The sequence below is a fragment of the Lissotriton vulgaris genome, chromosome 2_1 (assembly GCF_964263255.1).
Source record: "Lissotriton vulgaris chromosome 2_1, aLisVul1.2, whole genome shotgun sequence".
Classification (NCBI taxonomy): Eukaryota; Metazoa; Chordata; class Amphibia; order Caudata; family Salamandridae; genus Lissotriton; species Lissotriton vulgaris.
This window is the reverse complement of record NC_141687.1, coordinates 1,102,124,428-1,102,152,192: the sequence shown is the minus strand read 5'-3', so window position 1 is coordinate 1,102,152,192 and position 27,765 is coordinate 1,102,124,428. Positions and strand designations below refer to the sequence as shown.

The window sequence follows — 27,765 nt, the reverse complement described above, 5'->3', positions numbered from 1 at the left end:
GCTGAGTGAGTAAAGATAACTAGTGGAAGAATCTGTTCCATAGAAGCTTTCTTACTTCTGTTGTTTTTGAAGGTACATGAGGGGTTTGTCCTAGTTTTTGGGGGCAGTGCGATCCATATTCTTGGGGCTAGACCAAAGAAGGAATGGTTGTAAGTCTTCTTTTTGTTGAACTTCTGTAGCTTTAGCAGCAGGGACTTAGAGCCTCTTGAGGAGCGACTAACACAGACAGTTTACGTTCTTTAGCCAAGGAGACAGCTGTGTTGTGGTGGATGGCCTTATGAGTCATGCAAGCTATCTTTAACTGAATTCTAGCTTCAGATGGGAGCCATTACAGATGGTTGAGTTTGGGGGTAATGGAGTTGCATCTCTTGGATCCTGTGATGAGCCTAGCAGGTGAATTCAATGAGGCCAGTAGTGGTGCCAGCCTTACTTTGGGTAGGCCTGCGCTAATCTAAATGGGAGATGACCAGAGATTGGACAGCTAGCTGAAAGTCAGTGGGGGGGGGTAAGAAAGGTTCGAGTTTCCTCAGTATATTTAGGTAATCGGCTCCCCTGGTTGTGGCACTGATATGATCTTGCATATTCAGGTATTTGTCCAGTGTTATGCCTAGAGATCTACTGGAATCAGTAGCATGTGGGACGCAGTTGAGAGCTTTGAGTTGGCTGAGCCATTCTTTTACGGGACAGAGTGATTGGTGGGGTGATCAGTAGGAATTAAGTTTTTAGAATGTTAAGCATGAGGTGATTGTGGGTCAGTCATTGTTGTTTTCAGAAGGGTGCAGTTGAGCAGTTTGACATATACGGATCAGGACATTTTCATACACAATTGTGTATCATCTGCATACATCTGGTAGTGAATGTTTGAGAGCTTCAGAAGTTCAGTAAGATGTTCCATAAGCAAGCTGAATAAGGTGGGATAGAGTGTGGATCCTTGAGGTACTTCAATTTTGACTGGTGATGTGCCAGACAGGGTATGATTGACTTTGATTCTTTGTGCTATATTTAAGACGGGCCAGATAGTCCCATCCTATTCTCGAGAAGGTCAATTATGTTATCATTTTTGACCATATGAAAAGCAGAGGAGAGATCAAGTAGTATAAGTAGGTAGAGTTTGTTTTGGTATAGGATTCTCAGAGCATCATTGACAATAATGTATGTTAGAGCGGTTTCAGTGATAAGACCGGTTCTGAATCCATATTGGTAATGATCAAGGAATTAAAATTGCTTAATGTAATTGCAGAGTTGTAGGTATACGTATTTCTCTAATAGCTTTGTTAATGTCGGATGTTGGTGATTGGCTTTCCTTCCATCCCAACAAATCCAGGACATTTTGGCTATAATCCTAGTGCTTCAAGCGCAATCCTGGATAACAGTGAGAGCATCTATGAGGCTTCTTAGCTTCCTCCATCCTCATCAGCTATGTCCGGTGGCACATGTGAGCTATGCAATGGGACTTGGAAGTTTAATTGGGCCCCGTATCAAGGTAATAAGACCGATATCATCCATTTCTCAAGACATGCAGTGTTCGCTGCTTGAACGCAGCTGGTGCAGCGACTGACCCCTCTCTCCCCCACCCAGAACTGATGGTCGTAATGGACATGTCTCTGCTTGGATGGGGAGGTCATCTGAGGGAGGGGGTAATCAGGGTACTCATGTCTCTTGTGGAGGATGAGCTCCACATTAGCCTGATGGAGGTGCGCCCATCATCTGGCTCTGAAAACGTTCCTGTGGACCATCAAGAAGGACACGATGACCCAGGAGCTTTATTGATGCCGCGCACGTCACGTTATCACTCAATGCAACACGAACAAATGGAATAATTATACCCAATTAACGATTGGTACTTTGTAGCTCACAAATCCGATGGTTTGAGCTATCCGCTCGACCTCCTCCTTTTCAATATTCCAGAGCTCCTGGAACTCCTGTCAGATTTTACACAATCGGCAGCGACTTTCTCCACGTCTACGTTCTCATCTGAATTGGTCAAGGGCCCTACCGGGTCGGAAATATCACCGGCAGCGCGACCTTCAAAAGTATACACAGTAATGTTTGAGCCCTGAAGATTCGCGTAAGCGATGAAACACGTGTCGGCTGTCTGCTGTTATATGTTTGAGAAATCAAAGAACTGAAGATTTCAGTCTACACAAGAAATCATTGTCTCTCTGCAACCTTACTTATGTTACTTATTACATATCCTACGAAATACATACTTTCTGATTATAGATGTGTGTGCATAGGGTGCTTCTTTTTCTGATTGTACCAGGAACACGATGACCCGGGAGCTTTATTGACGCTGCGCACGTCGCGTTATCACTCAATGCAACACGAATAATTATACCCAATTAACGATTGGTACTTTGTAGCTCACAAATCCGCTGGTTTGAGCTATCAGCTCGACCTCCTCCTTTTCAATATTCCAGAGCTCCTGGAACTCCTGTCAGATTTTACACAATCAACATCGACCTTCTACACGTCTACGTTCTCATCTGAATCGGTCAAGGGCCCTACCGGGTCGGAAATATCACCGGCAGCGCGACCTTCAAAAGTATGCACAGTAGTGTTTGAGCTCTGAAGATTCGAGTAAGCGATGAAACACATGTCGGCTGGCTGCTGTTATATGTTTAAGAAATTTAAGAACTGAAGTTTTCAGTCTACACAAGAAATCATTGTCTCTCTGCAACCTTACTTATGTTACTTATTACATATCCTACGATATACATACTTTCTGATTATAGATGTGTGTGCATAGGGTGCTTCTTTTTCTGATTGTAAGAGTTTCACCAGCTTGCTGGTTTAACTTATGAATGGTTAGTAAGGTTTTCCATTCACCCAGTTGCACCACCAATACATTTTCTGCTTAGGACGTATACTCCTGTGCTTCTATCATTGGCTGTGCGCCCGTTGCTCACTGACATTAAAAACCTTGTAGTCATAATTTGCAAGACTGATCTGTCTGCCGTGATGGATCCCCTACCTGGAAGAATATGTGATTGGGGAGGAAATCTAAGCCAACAGGCAGTGACCACAGACATTTGCCCACTTGACTATTTACAGGCTGACAAGAAAAAGGCTTCACCCAAGTATCCATAAGAGTATCAGTGAGTGCCCCATTAAAAGAAAGCAAGGCTCAGGACTAGATGGCACTGGCTATAAGATCTCTATTAGGACATTTATGTTGGTCTCAAAAGAGGGTAAGCTGTGGCCAAGTGGCGAGTAGGCGAGATGTCAAAGTATAAGGCATCATCAGTATGGTGAGGGGGCAGCAAGCCACCCCCATCACCATCATCAACATCATGGGGTGCATTTTGCTCTGGCATAGGGTCAGAAACAAAAAGATAATCGAGCCTCTACTGATTGGAGCGACACAGCAGAGGATCTGGGTTAGAGTCAGGGTGCATGATGAGAAAGATTGGAAGGAAGCTCTGGATAACAGTAAGAAGGCGTGGCAAGAAAGAACTGACATCAGAGCACAAGCGTGGAACTTATAGGAGACTCTACTTCGTCACTTCCAGAGCAGTAAGGAACTATCATGGAGCCAATGGCGTCACCTAGCAGTGAGCGGAAGCAAGGCTATAATAAGTTTCCAGATCCAGTCTGGTACCTGGAGAGGAATCTGTGGTACTGAATATCCACACAAAATGACTGAAAGCAGGTGCCAGGCCTGAGGATGGGTACAACATTATAGTGTGTTGAAAAGAACAACAGAGTCACTGGCAAATGTATATACAAGTACTGGCTGTTAAGTACAACCACTGCCGTGATTGGGCCACCAAAGCTGTAGCGCTAATGCCCATTACAACAGAACCAGTTGAAAACGACAAATTTACATAAGAGGGCTGATGCAAACATATCTACTTAAAGTGGTGCTGTGGGTGCTCCTAACAGCTTCGTCAATACAAACCGTTTCACCCGCTATTGAGTACCAAATGGGACAACACAAAGAGACTAAAGGATGAATCCTGAGACATAGGGACAGTGGCAGTTAGGAGAAGAATGCCCATTACCCTAGACAAGTTTTAGCTAGGGGGAAATAGGTCAGGGGAAACAATGTCTCTTATAGAGGGACTGCTAAAGTGACGATGTAGAGGGCTGTATATTCACGTCGCTTAGACCCACTACAGCAACCCTTCAGCCTGGTGCCTGACGAGGACATTCACAATTATCCTCCATACCTCAAACGCTCCAGAGTTTTTTGGTACTAGAATTGGCAACTGTGTCCGATGCACATATTACCACTGTTTGCAGATATTACCATTGTACAAACATGTTGATGGAGGCGACAGGTACACATTAGATGGGTTGCAAATGCTACATTACATTACTATATATTACTTATTATTATAATACTCCATGTCTATTGATGAACTTACTACCAGAATAGTGTCCTGTGCCAGAATGAAAGTCCAAAATACTCCAAAAAAACACACATGCCAACCGGAAGTCCCGGCTTATGAACAGAGAGACTGGAATGTACTCTTTTAGTAAGTCATAAGTGATGTGTTGCAATTCAGGAGTGGTTTCAAAACTAACATGTTCAAAATGTTCCTGTCATTGGGCACTACAGCCATTCTCCCTCTGGCCTCACACTAATGTAATGGTGTAATTCTTTATTTGAATGCATTTTCTTTCCTCAGTGCTCATTGAAAACTCTGCAAACACACCTACATGCCTCTGTATTTCAAACGTTGTCTACATCTCTTGGCTATCTATAGTATTCCGTCTGGGGTTGTGTATTATAAACACTCCCAATTAAAAAAAAACATACATATATTACTATTAAGTTTCATCAGTGCAAAATTGGAGTGTGTGAGTACTATAGACAAAGGTCAAAAGTCAAAAGCCATAATGCCATTGGGAATCATGCAAGAAGCCAAGGAGCCAACCAGGAGCCATAACGAGCAGTTCAAAACTACAGATCCGCTTGCAGATCAAAACGAGCAAATCAAAACTTCTTACCATCCACGACAATTTACCAAAGCAGGCATATATTAGTGCAGAGGAAAGTACAGCAGAGCGGGGACATTGGAAAAGGAATGGAACACTTCTTACCTGTGGACATGAAGAAGGGAATTCTGAATTTTCCACTGAGGACCCTAGCGCGCAGGTTTTGGAGTGTGCTGCCATCAAAAGGAAGGGCACCGCAAACCAAGACATACAAGACCACTCCCAAGCTCTGTGAAACAAATAGAATAAGAATGGGGATGTCAAAGGGTAAGGAGAGACAGATCGGACAGAGTAACTTGTCTAGAGAGACCCCACCCTAAAATCAATGGAACTCCATTTACTCCACCAAACTTGCGCTGCTGATGTAAAAAAAACACAAAAGATGACTGCTACGGTCAACTACTCTGACTATTCCACTGAACCCACAATGCGGCTTTAAATGGTCCAGTGCTGCTTCTGCCTGAGACACTGGCTCTCTTCGCGAAGTACTTGGTGCTGCTGTAACTGGCATGCATCGGCTTCTACCCACCATATTAGCTTTCAGACTAGTCTACAAACCATGGTTCTGCTGTAACTGGACCTGGCCTACTTTTGCATGAGACATGCTCTCAGATGAATCCACAGTGCTGCGGCAACTGGCCACCAGTCTAAGACATCGATTCATAGGCAATCCTACACAAGCTTTTGCAGTGCTGTAACTGTATGGCAGATGTTTATTACGAGATACTGTTTCAGTGTATGCAACCATCAGTCTGCACTGCTGTGTTAACTCGCCAGCCAGTGGTTCCTGTCGGAGATATTAGCCCTAATACTATTATATCATGCAGTTAGGGTACTGGAATGAATCCACGCAGGACCTACTCTCCCAAAGCGCAGACAATGAGGTTTCATTTGAACAGTAATATTTTTAGAATCCTTGTTGATGATGACACAGTGCTGCCTTACAGAGCTCAGTTACAGGAAGGGGCTTCTAAAAACAAACGGAAGAAGCCTTTGTTCTGGTGAAGTGGTCTAAATCCACCAAAGGTGGCACCTCCACATTTGCGAAATAGTCATTCTATTAAAAGTCCCAAACTGTCAAGGAGTAGCTCTGAGAATGAACAAAGACTTTTAGAATTCAGTAAGGTGAAAGTTCTATCTTCATTTCTTACCATACATTGCGATTTCAGAACATTAAAAGCCTTACGATGCTCTGGAATCACCAAACTCAAGCCGCCCTGAGTAAACAGAAGTGAGGTATTCTCTTTGAGAAAGCACTACACAAACAAATGTTTGCCTCCGCTTATTGTATCAAGGGAAGGCCAGCTGCTGCCCTGTTTAAGTCTGTCTCCAAAGAACTGGATTTGCTATATTGGTTGCATTTAGGGGACATTGACTACTCAACGAAAAGCCTCAGATATGGGTGGCGATAAAATAGTTGGCAGGCACGATAAGGCCTAACTGAGTTATTCAGACTTTAAGGCAATGTCTGATAGCTCAGCTGTTAATGCTTTTAACACATCTGCAATAAGAGCATCCAGCTATGAGCTGCTAACCTGAACTGAAAAATGTTCTGCAAACCCTGGAACCATAATTGTAAACAGTTTACTCTGACATCACTAAATGCATATCCCCTTTACCTCTGATGTGCTTCTCAACACCTTGCCTAATAAACATTCTCATTGATACATTCATCTGGGACCTCAGGGGAAATACATGGCGTTTGATAAAACAGAATGCCAATTACCTACCCAAATATCCACCTTTGGCCCATCATACTCCTTCCCTTCGAAGAGTTCAGGAGCAGCATAAGGGGGACTCCCACACCACGTCTTCAGCAGCTGCCCTGGACTGAAGAGATTACTGAAGCCAAAGTCTGAAACGAGAAAAACACCTAGTAAACATGTGTACACACAATGTGTACGTGGTGTATAAAAGTCCCACATTCGAATAACTACACAACATTACAATGAAAGAGACATTTTCAAAAATAAGTAAGAGGTAGTGAGTGATGGGACGGTCCTTAATCATTCTGATTTATGAACTGGATCTAATTTTGATCCTGATTTTAATGCCACAATCGTTATTTGTTATGAGTGATTACCTAGTAAAACAAATCCAAAATGACTGCTTGATTGATTGGCATCCGGGTACAGGATGATTCCACCAAGAATACCATGCAATTGTTTGCCTTATCACTATCATAATGATAGAGAGTATCTCTCGCAGAAAGTTTCGGTGTCATATATGACCCTGGCCTGGGAACTTAACCAACAGTACCCCTATTTAGACAGATTGCCCAGCTACCGCCTAAGACGTGAGGTCCTAAAAGTGCGAATGGGGATAAACCCCTGCTATGGGAACAAGGAAGCCAAAAATTTTATGTTGAATAACAATGGAACCTGTACTTGCGGGTTGGGTACCCACTGCGATATTGTACACATTTTACTAGATTGTATGATGTTTTTAGATTTACGAAAAGAAATTTTATGTCCGATTTTTAAAAAATACAGGATCAGAAATAGGATGCAAGCTGCTAGCTTTATAGCTGAAATGAGGTATCTAGATATTGCTTGTGCTATGGGGAAATTTTTGTGTAAAGTCAAGTTGTTTCTAAAGTGTTCAGAGTAAATATTTTAGGCGGCGCTCATGGGGGGAGGATGAGCCTGTACATGTAAAGGTTAACGTTATGATTTGGAACCTTTGGAATTGATTTGATGCTGATGGAAATTACCTGACTTAATTACCCCTAGGGGTATTTTTGTATTTAGTTCGAAGGAATGTACTATTTTACGGGAAGTACAAATGCCATGTTTTTAATATGATCTTGTTCAAGTTTTAACAGTAATTTTATGTATAGGGTATACTTTTAAGGTTGTAATTAACCAAATAAAGTTTTCTTACTGACTGACTATCATAATGGTACACTCACAGTTTCTTTACATTAAATCAGTCTATTTGTCACTTAGTGTACCCTCTAGGACAAAATAAGGGTGTCTGCCTTGCAATAAAATCACTCTTCGTTTGCAGCCTACATCTCTGCTTCATGCATGAAATTCGTGGAACATTTGAGCGGAAACTGATTAGAGTTGCCTGAAATGCTGCACACAGTGCCATGTACTCTCTCTTCTCTACTCCAGAAGTAAACCAACTGGTCAGGATCATGCAGGCCCACTTAATGTACTGCGTTTGTACTCCTGACGACCATTATTCGGCCAGCCTTCCATTCGTCCTGCGATTCTATGCTCCTGGTTACATCCTACTTTGCATCGCAGAAAAGAAAGCGTTAGAGAGTCGAAGTCCCAGAACCTATGGGGCACCCGCCTGATCCTACCAACCAGCACGCAAGCAGGAAGGGTTCCTCCAAAACGGAACCAGTGTAGGGCATGTTCAATAGAACAACTGCATAAGCACCGCTTTCTAGACTCCAACAAGCAATGTTTACCTCCCTGACAACTTTGAACAATACAGGAAGGTAATCAATGGAAGGAGACCTGCCTGCTTCTCGTACACTTAAGGAAATGGGCACAGAGTCCACATTTCTAGGCATAAAATTATTTCTGAGTCGGAATATAATAGATTACATTGGTAATTCACTTTAAGATGTATGTTGGAACCCACAGCACAAAAAGGTGCATTTATGCATTTATGCACCTTCCCGGCACATATTAATGCAAAGCTGTTTTTTCTGATAGTCTCCTTTTTTAATTATTTTTTTGGCAAACCAAGAAAAATGATACAAGAAACGCAAACAACTGAATCTCATTACCTGTTTATTCTGGCATCAACACATATTGGTAGCTCTCAGTCAAAGCAGTCCAGACCGTAAGTGTGGTTTTAGTAAAGACCCTTAACCACTGTGGTAGATGCAGTACATATTTTATTTTGCAAATCTTCGTTTTAGCAGTGAAATACTGATCTATTTTCAATGAGGTAATCTCATTTCATTTAACTAGTTAGTGCAGTTCAGTTTTCACTGAACTAATACCCTTACATCATGACATTTCGCTTTCATTAAAGCGCTTCACAGAAGCTCTACCATGCTAAGCTGTGATGACTTTAAATTCTGCAGACCATTTCAAATGTTTAAGGGCCCAAGCCACTGTTTCTAGCTAAGGAGCAACCAAATTGCAGACCACTGGCCCCGAAGTGCGCAACTTTACAAGAGTTCAACACAGAGCCCATTCAGAGCTAGAGAAAAGCTCTTTGTCAAGGGCAAAGCGTTACTTGCCTGGAGTGGCAGGGAGACACTTGCAGATGTGCACAAGCCTATTTGGGAAGCAAAAGAGGCGAAAACATCACCCTGTACAGTCCATGGGGCTTGGAGAGGAGGGGGGGGCTTTGCGGGGAAAGTGAGACGACAATCTTTAATAGCTATATATATTGTTGGTAAGAGAGGGCTAGTCACAAGAGCCACTCTATGGCTTGCATAGTAGGGCTCTTCACGGGGAACCAAACGGCTGGAAGGGTGAGTCCTAAAATATGGGGTACAAGTGACTCCACGTAATCAGGGTCAGAGGCTTTTAGCTCGAGCTTTCCGTAACAAACCTCTGTAATTTGGATCATCAGTTTGAAAGATTCAGTTAAAGTGAATCAAGAGTATCCATTATGGCCGGCAGTGCCCGGCTGCCTCACAAGGGTTGCCCACAGCTGGCAGGGCCGAGCACAGTGTTTACACTCCGACATGTCTGCTGGGAATGAAAGATTCTATTCATGAAGCCAACAGAAGCCCGAGCCCGCCACACAAGACAGCCTTCTCGGGGCCTGCTCACTCGCAGCTTGGGTACAGACGACCACATTCTAGTCAGGTCACTGTGCAAATAGTGAACTCACAAGGCACTCTGTGGAAGCACTGAAGAACAATGGCCCTAGCCAAGGCCATGGAGTCATAGCACCAATAAGAACCTGCATTTGTCTTACAACCCTTACTCCGCAAGAGGCCAGACGAAAAGCTCTGTACGTTTATCACGCAGCCTCCATATCCAGAGACGTAACGCAGGCCCCCATGGCATAAAGGGGAAGGGGGGGGGGGGGGGGAGTGGGGGGGGGCAACAATCCAGGGGGTCCTGAGACATTAAAGAGAGCCCCATTCAGCTCAAGGTAATTGAATGTATGGGAGACCCAAGAGCCCTTCATCACATTCTGCATGGGAGGGCCCCACCATTTTAGATTACGCAACTGGCTATTTCCCCATTGGCTTCTCCCAAGTAGAAGAAAAAGGCCCAATGGAGTGTTGCACTCACGCCTGGAGGTCGTGCGATGTGAACAAACGTCTCTCACAAAAGGACAAGAAAACCCCAGCAAGGATTTATTTGCAAAATTAGGACCGTTCTAGTTCAATGCTGATGATGCATATTGAATTCGAACAAACCAAGGCATCCAAGCACTGACATTCACATTACAAATCTGAAAAGTACGTTAGATGCAGACAGTTTCAGTATTCCAGAAGAGGGTCCTGCAGCATGGGGTTTGCAAATGCGTTGACGTTGGGAAAGGGAAAGCCGAGCGCCCGTTTCAGCGCCGGCTGGCTTGTCCAACAACCTAAAAGGATCTGCAGTGAAGAAGCGCTGAGATCCCGAGAATTAACATGGGCACATTTCAACAAGACGAGAATGAAAGTCCAATTGTTTCATTTTCTTATTTGTATTGCAAGCATATACCACAAAATAAACAAAAAAAGAAAATATAGTACTGTGTTAATTTGAGGGACCGATGCTGGAAATAAATACCTTAAATGTAAAAGTAAATTAACCATCGCACATAATTTTTACATTTGGTAGAACAGTAAGAGTGCTTGCTAGAAAGCTGGTGACCCTAATGGAGGCACTGATTTTTTTTGTTTAAAGTTTTAATGCACATTACAGGAAACATTATTCTCAATGGGCAAATAAAAGGTACCTCAATGTTTTAATTATTGTAAACTGAAGACAGATTAAACACGCAAAAATTACTACTTAAAGTAGGCATAAACAATGCAAAGAAAAAAGCATTCTTAAAGAAAAGTATTAACACACACCACCTCCCCCTTCTCCCCTCCCCTCCCCTCCTTCCCCCGGCACTTAAGTACAAATCTCCTTTGGGGATGCGCACATGTGATCAGGTAAAATGCCAACCCCCAGTGCAAGAGTGTCATTGGATGAAGCGCGATGGTCCACTGCCCCAAGCTGTATGGAGTGGTATGTGAAACAGCTGAACAGACAAATGGATAAACAAACCTGACCGAACCCCCCCTTTATCTAAATATATATGTATGTATTTTCGAGTTGTACATTTTGTTTTTAGATTAATAAAGCTATATCTAGGCTAGACATAAAAAGAAATATGAGAGCAACCCCTTTCACTTAAGAGCTTATATTAAACGTCAGCAGCAAGGATAAGGCACCCGAGGTGGAGGGCGAGTGGGATATATGTAGGGCAAATGCCTGTACCACACAAGAGATGTCAGCACTGCATCCACTTTCCACGCCCAAAAAAGACACTGCAAGAATGGGCACCAGAAGGACCAAAACGTAACACACTTAATGTCTGAACAGTTTCATAAGGCCAAGGTGACCACTGGACTTTGATCTTGTCCGATTCGCCCCGGGTGACCTTCTGTGATTGTAGACCGATCTGGTTTGCATTGTCTTTGCTTTCTTGTCTAGAACTTAAGCTTTTTAAAACAGTCCCACGATTTCTGGGTTTACTTCTTAGAATTAAAACATGAGTCTGTGAGGGCACAGACAATGCACTCGCAGAAAGCAAACGTACTCAGTTGTGTACAATGCACAGGCACGAAATGTACGTACTCATGTTAGTACAACAGCATGTATAAATAGTGCATGTTCTGAAGTGGGTAATGCTGAGCATCCTGTAAGTTTACATTCTCTTTGGGTACAACACTTGCACACGGGGTATGTCGTTTCATAAGTATAACATAGAGGCTGGAAGTTTACATCCTCAGGCGAATATGGCACAGCGTTTCCGTATTCAGGTTGATACTGTTGTGTTGGCAAGAAGCTGACAATTTCAAGGGGTTCCACAGCACAGAGAGGAACTTTACATTCTAAGATGGGTATGACCATTTCGAATGGAAGTTTACATCCGAGGTGTATACAACACAGCAGAAATACAGTTTATAGCCTCCAGGCTACTACAGCACATGCAAGAAGTTGATTCCTAAGGCAGAAGAGAAGTTTAAGTCTCTAAGAGTATACAACAACACAGGCAAGTAGTTTACGTCATCATCTGAGTAGAGCTGCTCAAAGAGGAAGTTTACATCCTCAGATGTGGGGATAATGTTTAACCAGTTTCCTCGATCCTAGTTGCCAATGAAGATGCCAAAGCTTTGATTTGTAAAGCAGACTATTAGCAAGAGGCAGACATCCGAGGCCTTGCCCCCGCCTTCACTTACCTCCTCTGGGATTATTACAGCTTCTCATTTTATAAAAGAATGCCAGGCTTTTAATTTTCGAGCTGCGGTTGCAGGATAATGGACTTGCGTGCTGTGTGCGAGGTAATTCACTGCCGGCTTCCACCAAGGGCCTGGGCAGCTCTGGGAATTACCTTAAAAGCCTTTTACCCTACTCCAGCAAACATAGACCAGCCCTTCGGGACCTCATTGTGCCCCACTACATTAAGGCCAGATCTTTAACACTATTACACTTCCCTTAAGCTGCATAGTAAAAGAACCGCAGACCAGTAGCGCCTGGAGGTGCAGACCATGGATCCATAAAGGCACCCATCTTGTGTCGGAGTTGAGTTTCTCCCTAAAAAATGAAACTTCAGCACAATCCGTTGTTCAACTAGGAATCCACCTCAAATTTCCCAAACATTAACGAATGCTAAACTGACCAACAAACGAAAGAGTGTGTGAAATCCCACGATCCACTTTACAACCAGCAGATCTGCACTCATCCCATCCAGACAGTGCCTACCTGGCTATTCTCACTTGCATCTCTTTACCACCCTGCACAAAGACCACCAAGCACAATTGATTCTCTCTTGCCTGCTCAATGCCCTGTTTGAAGACCACTGGACAGCGATAATTATAGCTGGCCTCTGCCCTGACCCGCATAATGACCACTAGAAAGCACACATACTTTTTATTCATTTTATTTTATTCCATTAAAGAGTAACTATACAGCTCTCAGCATTCGCATCATCAGTCGCCCGTCCCTGTACACATAATTATAAGAACATAGCAATTGGCAATACAGCACACTCCCCCACATCATCTGTATAGTCATCATATCATTATGTATTAGGAAGGGCTCCAGGATGTTCAGGCAAATATGCAGCAAGGGGGGGCCATATGCCCGTCAGCCGTGATGCCACAAGCAGTTCCTCTGGGTACATTGTAAGTGTATCTCTACAGTATATCATATCTTGCAATCATCGCTGGTATTTTGGGACAATGCGTTGGCCCCAGTGTACTGCCACCTGCCTCTTAGCCAGCAGAAGCGCCACCGCCACAAACCAGTGTTCTTGAGGTTTTAGTTTAGAGAGCAGTCCCAGTAAGCACACCTGGATCATGCAGCCTACCGAGTTTCCCATCATCAAACCCAGTTCTCCTACCACCCTCCGCCAGAATCTCTGGATTACTGCACATCTCCAAGCTAGATGTTTGAAGTCTGCATTCAGGTCCCCACACCTCTGGCACTACGCCTCTTCACGTAGACCATATCCGCACAATCTAGCAGGTATGTAGTACATTTGCTGCAGGTATTTCAAATGTATGAGTGGTAAATTACAATTGGGTCAGCAGTACCTTGAGTCTGCAGCAGGATACCCATTCAGTCTATGTCAAGCTTGTGTCTAGCTGCGTTCTCATTCTCCCTAGCGCCATGTCAGAGCACATTGAGCTGTCCGCCTGTATAGCATTATACAGTTAGTGACCATGTTTTTGTGGGTTGGGCTATTAAATAGTATCTGTAGCGCAACAAGTGTGTGGGTGTGGGGGCGGGGTGGTACTCATCAGGGAATGTGGGGTATAGGGTCCTAATAGCTGTTCTGAGGCGGTGATATATAAAAAGGAATAGCTGCGACTTATTACTGATGAAAGCCAAGTCCACAATTTCTATGAATCGCCTGCTCAGGTACATGTCCCACATTGTCGTGATGCCCACCTGTTTACGGGTCGATAGACTCCCCTCCTCTTGTGATACCGAGCGGGCCGGATGATGTCCCAAGGGGAGTGAAGGTGCATATCAGGGTAATGTGTGTACTTTCACACCCAATGCGTGCCATGCTGCTACGGTGCAGTGAATTGTGTCTATCTCGGTGTGTGTGGTCTCCCTGCAGGTTTGGGGGAGAATATTTCATAGTGGTAAGGAGTGTGCTGTTTTTACCTCGACTGCTAGATGAGGTGTAAAAGCTGGAGGTTGATACCAGTAGTGCGCATATTTCGTTTGCGCACAAAAAAAATACAAATAAAGATCAGGTGCGTCAAACCCACCTCGTTAATAAGGCAGTACAAGAACCTGCCAAGCAATTCTGGGCTGTTTTCCTACACACCGCAGACATATCAATTGGGTCCGCAATTTTTTTAAGAGGGTCTGTGCTAATTTGATGGGAATCTTGCTGAAAGCACAGATACTCGACTATCCTGCTATCTCTGACATTGCCTGGTTAACTTGCAATTATGTCCTACTTACTGTTCTGAAAAAAGATCACAAGCTGCTGTTATTCTTGGCTGCTCTTGATGTTTACAACAAACATCAAGGGAGGGCCTAAACATTTCCCCACATGAAGACCACCAGGCCGCGCTGATTGACTGACCATGACCTCCAGATCACCATGCTCAAAAAGACAAGGCAGCCAGAATACCCTCCGGCCAATTCCACTAACAGTAAATCACGACACACGGGGTTGAAAAACAAGCGGTCAAGAATTTATTGCCTCAGAATGGATACAATCATTTCACCATCACCGCAGCAACAAAGTAGAGCGAGCCCCAGGATCCAGCAGAGGTCTCAGCCCAATGCTATGACCAGACAGAACCAGCTGCGCTTCATACAGAAAAAATGAAAAGTTCTTGCGGCCTGTGAAGTGAGACATGGCAAGATGGGATACAGCTGGCAGCGAATGCTGGAAAGTATTGCCCCCACCCCTACATACCATGGATTGGCAGCCAACAGCTAGTTAATTAAAAAAAAGTGTGCTGGACATTATGGGAAGTACTAAGCAAATAATACCTTCCAAAATGCAGAAAATACCCTGACCTGGACCAGATGGCCTTTGATCTATGATACGTGGCTGGACCAGGTGAGACACAGCAATCAATGACAGCTACTGACCCTCCAGTTGCCATGATCAGCTCCTAATAGCTGCTGATCATTGAAAATGTTGGAGCTAAAGGGACAAAATAACGAATGAACAGCAGACAAGAAACCACCCCTCTAACTGCTGTACAATACCAGACAACCACCAGTCTATGAAGCATTAGAGAAGATGAGATGTAGCAAGCAGTAAACAGTGGACATTGAACTACCAGCACCACCACCACCATTCATGTCCAATCCAGGCCCAAATAGCCACCAATCTACAAATTATTGCTGACATGATGGGATGCAACCACCAATGAATGGCACTAAACCTAGTACATTGACAGCACCTGATGGTCACTGATCTATGAAACAATGCTTCAGAGAATGGGATGCAACAACTAAAGTACGGCAATGAAACCCCTGGGACCAAGACCAGAACCTTAAATCCTTCAATGAAAACCCTGTGGGAGATGAGGTGAATCAACCAATTAAGAGCAGACAACGATCTACCACTCTCATACCAGTAACAGCCCCAAAATGGCTGCTGACCTAATTTTTGTTAGAAATGATGGGAAGCAGAAGTAAATGAAGGCATTTAACCTCGCTTGTAATATGATGACCAACTGACGGCTATCTGTCCATGAAGCACTTTTCAGAGCAGGAAGGACATGGCCATGAACATCCCAGTACTTGAATTGGCTAACACCGTAGATGAAGGGGCGCAGCATCCACTGAACAGACAGGGACCCCCCCCCCCATGCCCTCACCTAGACTAACATGTGAAGTACATAAACTATAAAACAGTGCAACGTCTACCCTCAAATTACTAGGTTACTCATTTGATGCCCTCGGTCCATGCTCAAAAGACTTATCACTTGACCTTGCTGTTGGGTCATCACTTGTGAGCTGCAGAATAGACAAATCATATCAGAGTTTCATAGAACTAGCTTGTGACATTGGTGCTCGTGGTGTGGTGCTCCTGCCTCACAGCCGCGGGTACTCAGGACATCTTGCGATGGAGCTGAGAGTGCTGCATTGTCACTAAGTATTTCTTGGTCTATCCCAATGTTATCTGCAATCGACCAGGTTTGATTTAAGCAGCAGGGGCTTAGTAATTGATCCTATTAACCTGTGCTACCTTCACAGCACCAAGAGGCTTACATGAAAACAGGAACTTCAGCAGCAATTAGCATTAGATTAACAGCAGGGCTTTAAGTGGGATGAAAAAAATGGTGGTGGGGGTTTATTAAGAGGGGTCTGCTCCAAGGTTACGTGACCAATGTAATTAAGGGTGTGGCTTGAAAACGTAAAGTAAAAAATCTGTGCCTAGCATACTGTGCCGCCCGTCTGGTAAAGTTGCTGCTTCTGTCACTGCATCCAGATAAAAAAACATACAAGTAACATTCCACCTAGAACAAGCCGGGACTAATGGCTTTATCAATGGCTGTTAGTTGCATAAGCTAAATAAGCAACAACGTTGGCATCGTTGTATAGAACATTGAAAATGCTACAGTTCTGAAATTATGAGTGTGAAAGAACTACAACGAGTCTCTTTGACGTTTCATCAAAGGCAGTGAAGGGTAGTACTACTGTAGAGTTAAAAAAAAATAATAATAATCACCCTGAGGATGAGGGCAAAAATGGAGAGCCCGATAGGGATCCGTCTCAGTACCTTCTCTTTAAAACTGCCACAGTTGAGCACCAGCAGGACCTGGCCCACTTACAGCCCTGATTACCGGAACTCATAGTTGTAATTACTGGGTGTGCACGAGCGCAACATTAGTCCAGTCTTTCTGTATTTGTACAACAACGAGCACTAAAGAGGGTACAAGGCACCATGTGACTGATGTATACGAGACAATGGGAATCATAAAAAAAGAGGCAGAAACTCGCTTAAACATTCATCTGCTCAATGCAAAGGTGTAAAAAAAAAAAAAGATTTGGCACACGCTTCGTTAGACACTACCCCGTCAGACACCATATCGGGGCCGATATGGCAGCATCCCGTTGTCGATGGAATGGATGGGCTGCCACCAGTCCAGCACCCTCAGCTCATCCTATCGATGCACCTTAATTAAAAGACCCTCCGTCGCAGCCACGACTCTTTGCCCCTGGCCACAAACACACACAAACTAGGTCTGAATTTGAGGAAAAAGAATAGAGCACATGTTTTCATAATAACTTGTTGCAAATGACTGCAGCGGTCAAACATTCGTCTGCCCTCAATGGGGACTTGTGGCGCGCTAACGGCCGAAGAACAGAATAAAGCCCGTGTGTGAGAGTGCGCTTGGGCGCGCGAGGCGGGATTCCAGCAATTCCTGGTCGCCGTGGGAAAGAATGTATGGGCTCAGAAAAAGCCTTCTTACAGGGGATGTAGATAAAAGTGGAACAGCTTAGGGTGGCAGCCTGGGCGTGCAGGGCCTCTCGAGCTAACCCATCCATCGAGGAAGAGGTGTGTGCACTCTCAATGTATGCTCCCGCAAAAGAGACCGTCTCTTAAATAAATACAAATAGAGCACAGCGACGCTCCTGCGAAAAGGCTTCTTGTGATATGTAAAAGCGACTTTTTGTCGCTCCGTTGACCAACTAGGACACTGGGTAATGGTTGGGTTAGTACCTTATCAGTGGCGTCTGAACACTACAGTATCGCCAATACGCACTGGTATTATACTAAGAACAAATGCATTCATTAGGGGTCGCCTACACAGAGCATGCGCTCTCCCTTACAGAAATGTTTACAATCACTGGGCTTACGGCTCGCCCATAGCTTACCATTGGTTAGCTTCAACGTCGCTCTCATTTGCAACATTCTCGTTTGTCAAGGCATGCATGCGTCATATCCTCTTCTTGTGTTTGGACCTTCCGTGGAGCATGGATCAAATACTTGGCTCCTTCCACTGCTTCCATTTTCGGAGCTATATTTTTATTTGTTTTCAAGCACTGCATAAAAGGATGCTTGTGTTTTCAAGTACTCTCAAATCCCCGTTCAAACCCTCAATGTGATGCTTAAGTGTACATTATGACCATATATTCGAAAAATAACATGACCGTAATTAAACATGCTCGAACAATAACGCAAAACCTACCTGTAATAAACAAAAAATATCAATATAACACGATACTTAGACGCCCAATAGCTTAACATACGAGAACAATAACATGCCCCTTGGAGGTAGTGGACATACTGAAACAGAACACAAAACTTGGACATACAGTGACTGGATATATAGATCCAACAAATACCTCACTGAGAAGCAGACAATCACATAGCCCATGCTGTTTGTAACGCACCTTATCCTCAGTGTCACAAATGAGTCCCAAACTGCCTGTTACTAGGGGCTATTTATCTCATAGTATACAACTTATGGTGGAGACAAATTACCAGTAAATGTATAAAAATGTCTGCAACCAAATTCCCTTTGTCTTAGCAATGAGTTATTCAACATTCTGTATTTTTCCTTCTCAGTTCGCATGCCAGTTCATCCGCTTTCCTACTCCTGTAATACAGTGGGGGCGCCCTACTCTACCAGCCCACCACCTCCTTGTCCCCACATGCCCGCCTTGGGCTTAAATGGCATTCAATAGAAAAGGTGTACCTCTGAGACCCGTTCTTCAACCTGGACTGTCGGCTGCTGTTGTTGCACCAACCGGTGAACCTGGCGAACACAGCCATAGTCCCGCCTGCAACTAGCAGAAACAGGTGATTCAGGTATAATTCGGAATATGGGATCAGTGCAAGTTTAATAGCTTAAATGTTGTGTTGGTTGGGAAGGGCTTTCTCTTTATTCTAGCTCATCACCGCTGTGTGAATGGCTGATACAGTAAATTGAAAGTCTATGTATCCACTGACCAGTCGAGGCCTTTCATCCAGAGACCAATGCATTCAGCGGGTTGTAGTACTGGGTTACTTCAACTGAAATGACGCTCTATATATATAACACTGCAGCACTAGTGGTGTAATATAAAAGCTACGCCTGCAAGTTCCGCGTCCTCTTTCTCTGCCGCAGCGTTGTGTAGCAGGCAGAGATATAAACAATCATTGGCAAAGCCAATTGGTCTCGCCTATACAAGAGCTATTGTTTTTCTCAATCTCTTTTAGCCGTGTTAGTAATGTTGTGAGTCAAAAGTTAGAGGAAAAAATATATATGTAGCCACACAACATCGCTAAACGACATTGTATAAGCCATTAGCTCTTGCATATGCGAAAACTATTGTCTAAGATAGTGCTTGTTTTTCGATAGTATTGACATCATCCCCCGGAGCTGGCAGAGGCTTTACAAAAGATGTTGTGGGGGTAAGCGCACATCAACACAGGTTTAGAGAGTAGTAAAATATGTATTCACACTTGTGAAAAAAGGGGTTCCTAAAGACAATCGGAGATATGTATTCAAGTTGTTGTATACTGTGCTATAGGCAACTTATAGAGTCAAAGTGAGATAAAGGTGTGGGAGTTGAGGTGTGTTGAGCTGGTTCGGCAGAACGTGATTTTTCCGGTCAGTCTTCGAAAGTTGTGAAGTGGTAGGTGCCCTGTTTTATCTCAATGGGTGTATTGTTCCAGATGTCAGGGTCAAACACGGACAAAGAGCGAACTAAGGTAGAAGTCATGATGCATCATTGGGCTTCGAGGTGGAGATTACCCAATACTCCGAGGATTCCTCAGAATGCCTAGGCATGGGAAGTAGCTTTTTCAGGTAGTATGGCATGTTTAGTTCCACTTTTTGCCATTTCTTAGATTCAGACTGACGCGCTACTTCATGATTCACTCGGGGGCGTTTTCGCAATAGCTACTCAAGGTGATGCAATAAACTGGGATTCCAGAGCTACTGGTTTCAGATTAGTGCATCATCAGACCCTCCACATTATCCCACTGATGGTGGGTGTCTCTGTTAAACAAACAACTTGAGTACGCTCTGCGCCACTCAGTAGCATCCGCTCACTGTATTTGACTTACTACAACCTCCAGTCTCCAGCTATCCGTACCTGGAGGCGGCCATTCAGAAGCAGGGGACTGTGTCCTCCTCTTTGCTGTAGGGACTACAGGGCAATCAGGAACCACATGAGCTTTAATGTAGGGTGGATCCTGTGGGGATGCTTTTCATTTAAATTCTCTATGCTGCGTAATCTCCTTTGAGGTAGCTGATTTCGAGCAAACATCTCTACTTGCTGCAAAATACCCGGCAGTATAGGGAAATATTGTTTGTTATTCTATTTGCCTGTTTACTATGCATAAACTAATTAGCCGTATCCAGATGAAGGAAACTTATCGTTGGATACACTAATTAGCCATATCCAGATGATGGAAACTTATCGTTGGAAAGCGGAGAGTGAACAATCTATCTACAACTGCTCTTAATTATTTATTTTGTTCAATTATAAATTGCTTCAGTACTCTGGGCTTTCTAATGTCCTAACTTGATCGGCAAGTCTTTCCTTTACTATACTTTGGTATAATTGTAAAAAGGGTAATTGGATTTCCCCTGCATATGTTACATTGGTGATCAATTGTGTGTTTATGGTTGTTTTTCAATCATGAAATAATACATTTGCTACTTTAATATGTGTTTTCTTGCCCCTTGTTTATTTAATCTTTGTCTGTAGGCTTGGGTTACAGCTATTTATCTGACGATTTGATTAACACCTTCTGTTAGAAGTTACACACCCTACACGGACATGTGGTATGTCCCAACGAGTCACAGTGTGACTGGAACTATTTGATCTGCACAGAACTCCTTTTGGCATTACTAACTTCTTCTTGAGTCAGTTGGTCCTTAAATGTAGCAGTACATCCCAGCTCAGTGTTAAATTTCAGTGCATTAAAATTATACAAATTGACCAGATTGTACAGTATGCTTGGAGGGTGAACCACTTGAGCTCGTTTAGTATAGGTTAATATGGTCAAAGACCACATTTGTATTTTAGGTAAAGCTTTCTGTCACTTGAAGGTGTTTTGCACCGGTAATGTTTACTGGAACAACTGGCCCTGTTACAGGTAGAAAGGCTATGTTTTGAGAGGTTTACGAAGTATGGGAAATCAGTAAACCTCATATTTTTCAAGAATTTATTCTAAATTTGGGAAGCAACCACTAAATGAATAGGAGTGTACTCTCAGCAGGCTCTGTCCAAAACCCTGCTGCCGTACTAGATTATTATCAGCTGGCTGCAACCTTTGGCTAGGGAATGGGTCTTGCTTGCGGGAATTAATATCAAAGGGGCTCGAGGGGCTCTAGAGCAGATGTAACAACTGTATCCATGTCTCAATCAGAAGCCAATGAACAGGTAATATTAGCTCTATAAGTTGAACCAACACTTGTGTTATCCACTGCATTCAGCAGCCACTGGGGGTCTCTCACAAGATGGGTGAGCACCACACCAACTGGGTCCATGGGTCTGTAAGGTCATCAGCCAGCAGCTGCTGGTGGATGCCAAGACGGTTCTAGATCAGGAAAGAGCATCTGCATTGACTGCATAAGGGTTCTATTTTGACAGCAGCTGTAACCTGTGGGGCAAAGGAGATATCAATGTCTTTTATAATCTTTAAGTGTTTAACCGGGACTGCTAGAGCGGGGGCATTATTTGCCAGACCCCCTCTGTCTGAAGTGATGGATCCCCAGATCAGGGGAAAATTCCCATTCTCTACCTCTTAGCGGCTGAGTGTGCACCATAGAGGGCAAAGTAAAATGAGTTTGAAGCATCTGCAGTAGTCAAGGAAGAATTAGAGAAGAGCTGTTGCTGCTGGTTTATACAGCCTCGGCAGGAGTCATGATCTGTGCCCCAAAAAGTCTGGGCCTGTGACTGCTGCACAGTTTGGGGTGGGCTTTCGCTGTCAGTAGGCTAGTTCCTATGATAACACTTGAACCTCAGGGACTGTTGATGGAAATTCTTGGTAGAAGTTAATAGTCCCAAGCATCATGCTTAAATCCCTTGCAGGCCGAATCAGACTGCATTTACTTGTACCTTCTAAGCACTGCACTGGTTTCATTAGCTCAGCCCACACTGTCTGTGGTGTCCAAACCAGAATGCAAGACATCCTTCACCACGTTCTGGCCATCAAATATTGTCTGAGTGAATGAGGCATTGAGGTCTTCCAGGACCATGTGTAAGGTTTTGCTAGCCATGTGCCATAAAGCATGGTTGGAACTTCCCAGAAGAGAAACATTCCACACAGATTCTAAGGATAAATCAGCTGATGAGAACAGTCTATTTCTGAAGGGATCACCACATTTTAATTCTCTATCCAGGGTGTCAGTCAGAAAGGCATTAGGAGTGAATTTGCTTGTCGATGCTAGTACCACCAGACTTTCAGGCAACGGGTGCCTCGTCAGAAAACCGGTCCTTGTTGCCTAGCAATGAGCCGCCTGACCAGCAGGTTCCAGCATGGTTCATACATGTGGCCATAAGGGAGCCTATAAGAAGCCTCACTGATTGGCAAAGGTGGCTAAGAAGAAGATGGACCTGGTTGAAGGATCTCATTTGACACATTTACCTTGGTTTCAGAAGTAGGCAACTGTTATTCAATCACTTCTGCTACCGTACATACAACTACTGTGAAAGAGCCACCTTCTTCTGTGGTAATACAGGAAGGTTGTCAATCTGTGGTAGTCTCTGGGGATGTAGCCATCCCACTGACATTGTGTAAATCTAGGTATTGCCCATCCTTACTATAGTGAGAAGGTTGTCTGCCTCCACGAGATCGTCCATGTCATGTGCACCATTTTGCATGCCCTGACTCATGTCAGATTCAGACCCAAATAAGACCTTTAGCCTCGATAGTACTGTTGTCAATGCAGAGGTTGAGGACTAGATTCTGGTTGCAAACTCCCTGGTAGCACCTTAGTAATATGATAGTGCAACATAAGAATAGAGTGAACGGGGGGGCGTGGCCGAGACAGCGATGTGATCAGTCGCGTCTCGTGCGAGCTCCGTCGCCCCGCTGCTTCCTTGAGCCTGCTTCAGCGGATTCCGGGGGGTTTCTGTTCCTGGGGACCCTCCATGCATTGCTGACACTGCCAGCGATCCCTTCTGGCGGCACTCCACGGCTGGGCAAGTTCGTGCTGTCACCGACCGGAGCCCCGGATCCTCCGTGATCGGCCCCCTGGCCGCCATTTTGCCTGAGGGTCTGCTGCCGAGACGTCCTGGCTGGCTCCTGCGGAGTGGACCTGCGTAGCGGTCCGAGTGCGGCATCGGAGCCCCCCTGACCCCACCTGAGGCCACACTTCACTAGCGGACCTGCCTGCTGCCGATTGAAGCACCGAGGCGGCTGGAGCCGGGCTACCCCCGGCGGGGAACGCGGCAGCTGCCTGGACGCCGCGCCCACGCGAGGCCCCGGCTTTGGCGGGAGCGGCAGGCCTGGACTGAGGAGATCGCCGGAGGCCCCCTGCTTGCGAGGCCTGACAGCAGATCCACCGACGCAGGATACCCCGGTGAGCTGCAGCGCGCCGCCCCCCCTCCCCCTGTCTTTTCCTGGAGGGGCCCGGCGTTAGTGAGGCCCGGGCGCGGGTCTGCCCGCCGCTTTCCTCCCCTGGCTGGCTCCCGGCGGCGGCGCTCCTGGAGGTGGAGGGCCGGCTCCCTAGCGCAGGCAGCCCCCGCTTGCGTGCCCCCTGCTGCCCTGGACGCATCGGCGGGCTGAGAGGCCGATCAGGGCCCACGTGTGGGTGAGGCCGGACCTCGGAGGGCCCCAGCGCTGCAGGATCCAACCCCAAACCGACCCTCCCCTGAGGCCCTGCTGAGCCTAGCGAACTATTGCCAGGGCAGCCCCCTACCCGGCTTGCGGAGACTCCGGGAGGCCCCCGCCATCTTCTGGCACACGGCCGGCTGCCCCTGCCCTGGGCCTGCTGTTGCTGGGACACTCAAGGGGACCCTCTTAGACGCTCACCGGCCACGACTGTGGGGCCACCTGGACACCGTGCTGGGAGCAGGCCCTCCACCAGGCGAGAGCGGGTGGTCGCATCCCGGCACAAGCTATCGGGGGCCTTCCGCCTGTAGGCCCTGAGCCCTGATCACCGTGGGTCACCTGTTGATAACGGCTCTCTGGCAGCCCCCCTGCCTGCACGCTGCCCTGCCTACCCGGCTGACCCACCTCCCCCCGCACCAGCAGCACTCCAGCACCCTGGCCTCCAGCTGTACGATCTGACCCTGCTTCGGGCTTGTGGAGCCTACACCCCCCACCGCCATCTTCTACCACGTGGACTTGTCCCCTGAACGTGCGACTTGGGCTACTCGGCCACTGGGACGCCGACGCGGCCTCCTTCAGACTCTCCCCCACCAAGGAACAAGGGCTACGCGCATCAGCTGACCCTGCCCTCCACAGTCCCTTGACGCCCTAAGTGGATCATGACCCGCGGCAAGGGGAACAAACCGGACCCCCCACCAACGACAACAAGGGGAACATCAGTGGCTTCTATGTGGGGCAAGACGGGCTCGCCGTCATCTTCTGGGGGCCCCGCATCGGCAGGGGGGAAGCCCCCGCCGCCGGCCGACTCTCCACCGGTAACCCAGGCCTTCATGTCCTCCTTCATGGCCGATTTAAAGACGGAAATCGGGTCCCTCAGGACGGAGGTCCATACATGCGTCAAAGAACTACGCAGGGAAGTCACCGATCTTGGCGACCGGGTCGACGGCCTGGAAAAGACGGTCGACTCCCGCACCGAGGACCTAGAGCAGATCTGGCAGAGAGTGGCGACCCTTGAAGAGCAACATATCCAGCTCCAGATCAAGCAGGAAGACCTGGAAAACAGGGGACGCCGCAACAACCTCCGCATCCGGGGTGTGCCACTCGGAGAAGAGGGGACTGATACCATGGCCTACGTGGCCCTACTCCTGCAAACGGTGTGGGGCGAGGAAGACGCCCCCCCGCCGCGCCTCGACCGCGCACACCGAGTCTTTGGAGCGGGAGGTAAAGCGGGCCTCCTGCCCGACATCGTCACCAGACTCCATTACTTCACTGAGAAGGAGGCCATTTTGAAGGCGGCTAGGGACAACCCGGACCTGCGGTATGAGGGCCACAAGATCCAGATTTTCCAGGACTTAGCCCCCACCACACTCCATAGAAGGAAGGTCTTCCGCCCGGTCACAGAGAGACTCAGGACCCTCAACATCTCATACCAGTGGGGCCATCCTTTTGCGCTCATCTTCAGGTGGGAGGGCAAGCGCAGGGCCCTCAGGTCCTATCGTGAAGCGGCGCAACTGCTAGGCATGCCGGAATCCCCGGACCGCAGTCCAACTCGCCCTCCCCACTCGGAGAAGGCACCTCCACGTTCAGAATGGTCCATTGTGCGCAAACGGCGACGGTCCCCTCCGGTGGACGCACTCTCTACCTCGCAGACCAAGCAGGACATCATTGCGCACATCCGCTCCCTTGAGGGCGATCGCGAGGAGCAGGCCTCCCAGCCTATCGCCTCTGGCTCTGAAGGTGGAGATCGCCCCTCGACCCCGGAAGGCCGCTGACCATTGCTATTGGGACCCAAGCTGCCCTGAACACGCACTTGCCCTCTGGGCACTTTGGTCTGTCCTCATGCACTATGGTGACTTAACCCCACTGTTCTTGGGGGTGGGGCCCCCCCCTCTCACTAGTGGGGGTCAAATGGAATGGACGATACCCCTTGCCTCTACCAGGCCATGAGCCGCACCACTGAGCCCCAGCGCCCTATAGGCACCTGCATAGACCATGTACACCCCACGGCTCGACACACCCCCGGACTACCTTGAGGCAGCGGGGTGCACGGACTCTGAGACGACTTGACTTCATTTCACCTACCCAAATCTCCGCCCCCTCCCTTTGTCCTGTAGGAAGTGACATTCCTGAGTTCATCCAAACCCTCGGGTAGAGGATGTCCGGTACCTGGGACAATGTGCACTGGCCCTGTTGGCCTGTTTTGGTTCTGTTTCTTCTCTGCGCCTCTTCTCATTTTTCTCTCTTTCCTTTTCCTACTTCTCTTTCACACTGCCCTCTCTTACTACTCTCTCCCCGCGCTTGCAGAGGGGCGGCATGGTGGGTCCTGCGGGGGTTGGCGCGCTGGAGGCGAGACGAGGTTGCCGCTGTTCTCTCTGCGGGGGGGTCTGCTACGCTGGGTCCTGCGCGACTTCACTCCCCCTTAGTGCTATGACAGCGAACATTCCTACACCCCTGAAGGTCCTCTCCCTCAACGTCGAAGGGCTCAACTCCCCCAACAAGCGGAAGCAAATATGGCGCTACCTCCTACACCACTCCCCTGACATTATCCTCCTCCAGGAGAGACACCTTCTCAGGGGGGACATCAAACGCATGGCGCACCCTAGATACCCCACACAATTCTGGGCATCCTCTGACACCAAGACAGCGGGGGTGGCAATCCTCTGCAGGGCTGGCATTAGGCGGGGACCCGTGAAACCCTTCAGGAGCGCTGACGGGCGGTTCCTCCGAGCCACGGTACAGATGGGCTGTGCACAGTTCACTCTAGGATGTGTGTATGCGCCCAACCAGTCGCAGGACAAATACCTCCAGGCACTTCTGCGGGATCAGTTCCCATCGGGCGACACCAATGTGATCCTGGGCGGAGATTTCAATCTTGTTTGGGACCCAGAGTTAGACCGTGCGGGAGCCCCCTTTAACGGTGCGGGAGCGATGTCCTCTACCCTTAGAACGCAACTTACCGACCTGGGACTCGTGGATGTGTGGCGCTACCACAACCCGGGGGCCCGAGACTACTCCTTCTACTCACACTCCCATCGGACGTACTCCCGGATCGACTATCTCTTCACCTCCCTTGAATTGGCCCGAGACTCCTTAGCTGCCGCTATATCCGACATTTCCCTGTCGGACCACGCTCACGTGGAACTCTTGCTTCAGGATCCCCTGGCCCGCGCCACTCGTGAACGCAGGTGGGTGCTCCCGCCGAGGGTCCTTCGGGACCCGGACGACGTCGCTAGCATCCGTGACGCCATAGACTCGTATTTCGCCGTTAACGACACCCCCGACCTGCCCTTCCACACGGTCTGGGATGCCTTCAAGGCCACCATTCGGGGCCACATCACCTCCCTGGCGGTGGCACGGAGGAAGGAAGCGTTCAAGATGGAAACCGACCTGGCTTCCGAGATCAAACTGGCGGAGGCCCGGGACCGGGACACCCCTTCGCGGGCGTCAAAGAGGACTCTCGCCAATCTCAGGGGGCAACTCCGCACCCTGCGCACCAACAAGGCGGAGCACTCCCTGCTAGCGCTCAAGCAGCGGTATTACGAGGGAGGGGACAAGGTTGGTCGCCTACTGGCCGGCAGGCTGCGGGCACGTGCCGCTAGGGCCCACATCGCCAATGTCAAGCGGCAGGATGGCACCAGTGTCACCTCTGAGAAGGCCAAGCAGGCTGCATTTGTCGATTACTACTCCTCTCTGTGCGGAGGCACGGGAGACCGTCCTCGCGGACTTCGAGGGGTCTCCACTGTCCCCGGCGTGTGCAGCCTCGTTGGAGGGTCCTCTGCTGGAGGAGGAAATAACGGAAGCTGTCAAGGACCTCCCTGTGGGGAAAACCCCGGGGCCGGACGGCCTGCCGTTGGCCTTCTATCGCCTGTTCCTGACCCAGCTCCGCCCGCATCTGCTGCGGCTCTACGGCTCCTTCTCTGACGC

At 47.2% G+C, this 27,765-nt stretch overlaps 1 protein-coding gene across 2 annotated transcripts in view; it reads right to left on the bottom strand.

Moving 5' to 3' along the window:
• SIK3 (SIK family kinase 3) overlaps positions 1-27,765 on the bottom strand; it is a 467,469-nt gene that overhangs the window by 298,714 nt on the left and 140,990 nt on the right. For both annotated transcript variants that reach the window (XM_086956798.1, XM_086956799.1), the window contains exons 2-3: positions 6,675-6,799; positions 5,050-5,173 (exon numbers count right to left, since the gene is read on the bottom strand). In XM_086956798.1, the coding sequence (XP_086812924.1) occupies positions 5,050-5,173; positions 6,675-6,799 (249 nt within the window). The remainder of the gene's footprint in view (positions 1-5,049; positions 5,174-6,674; positions 6,800-27,765) is intronic.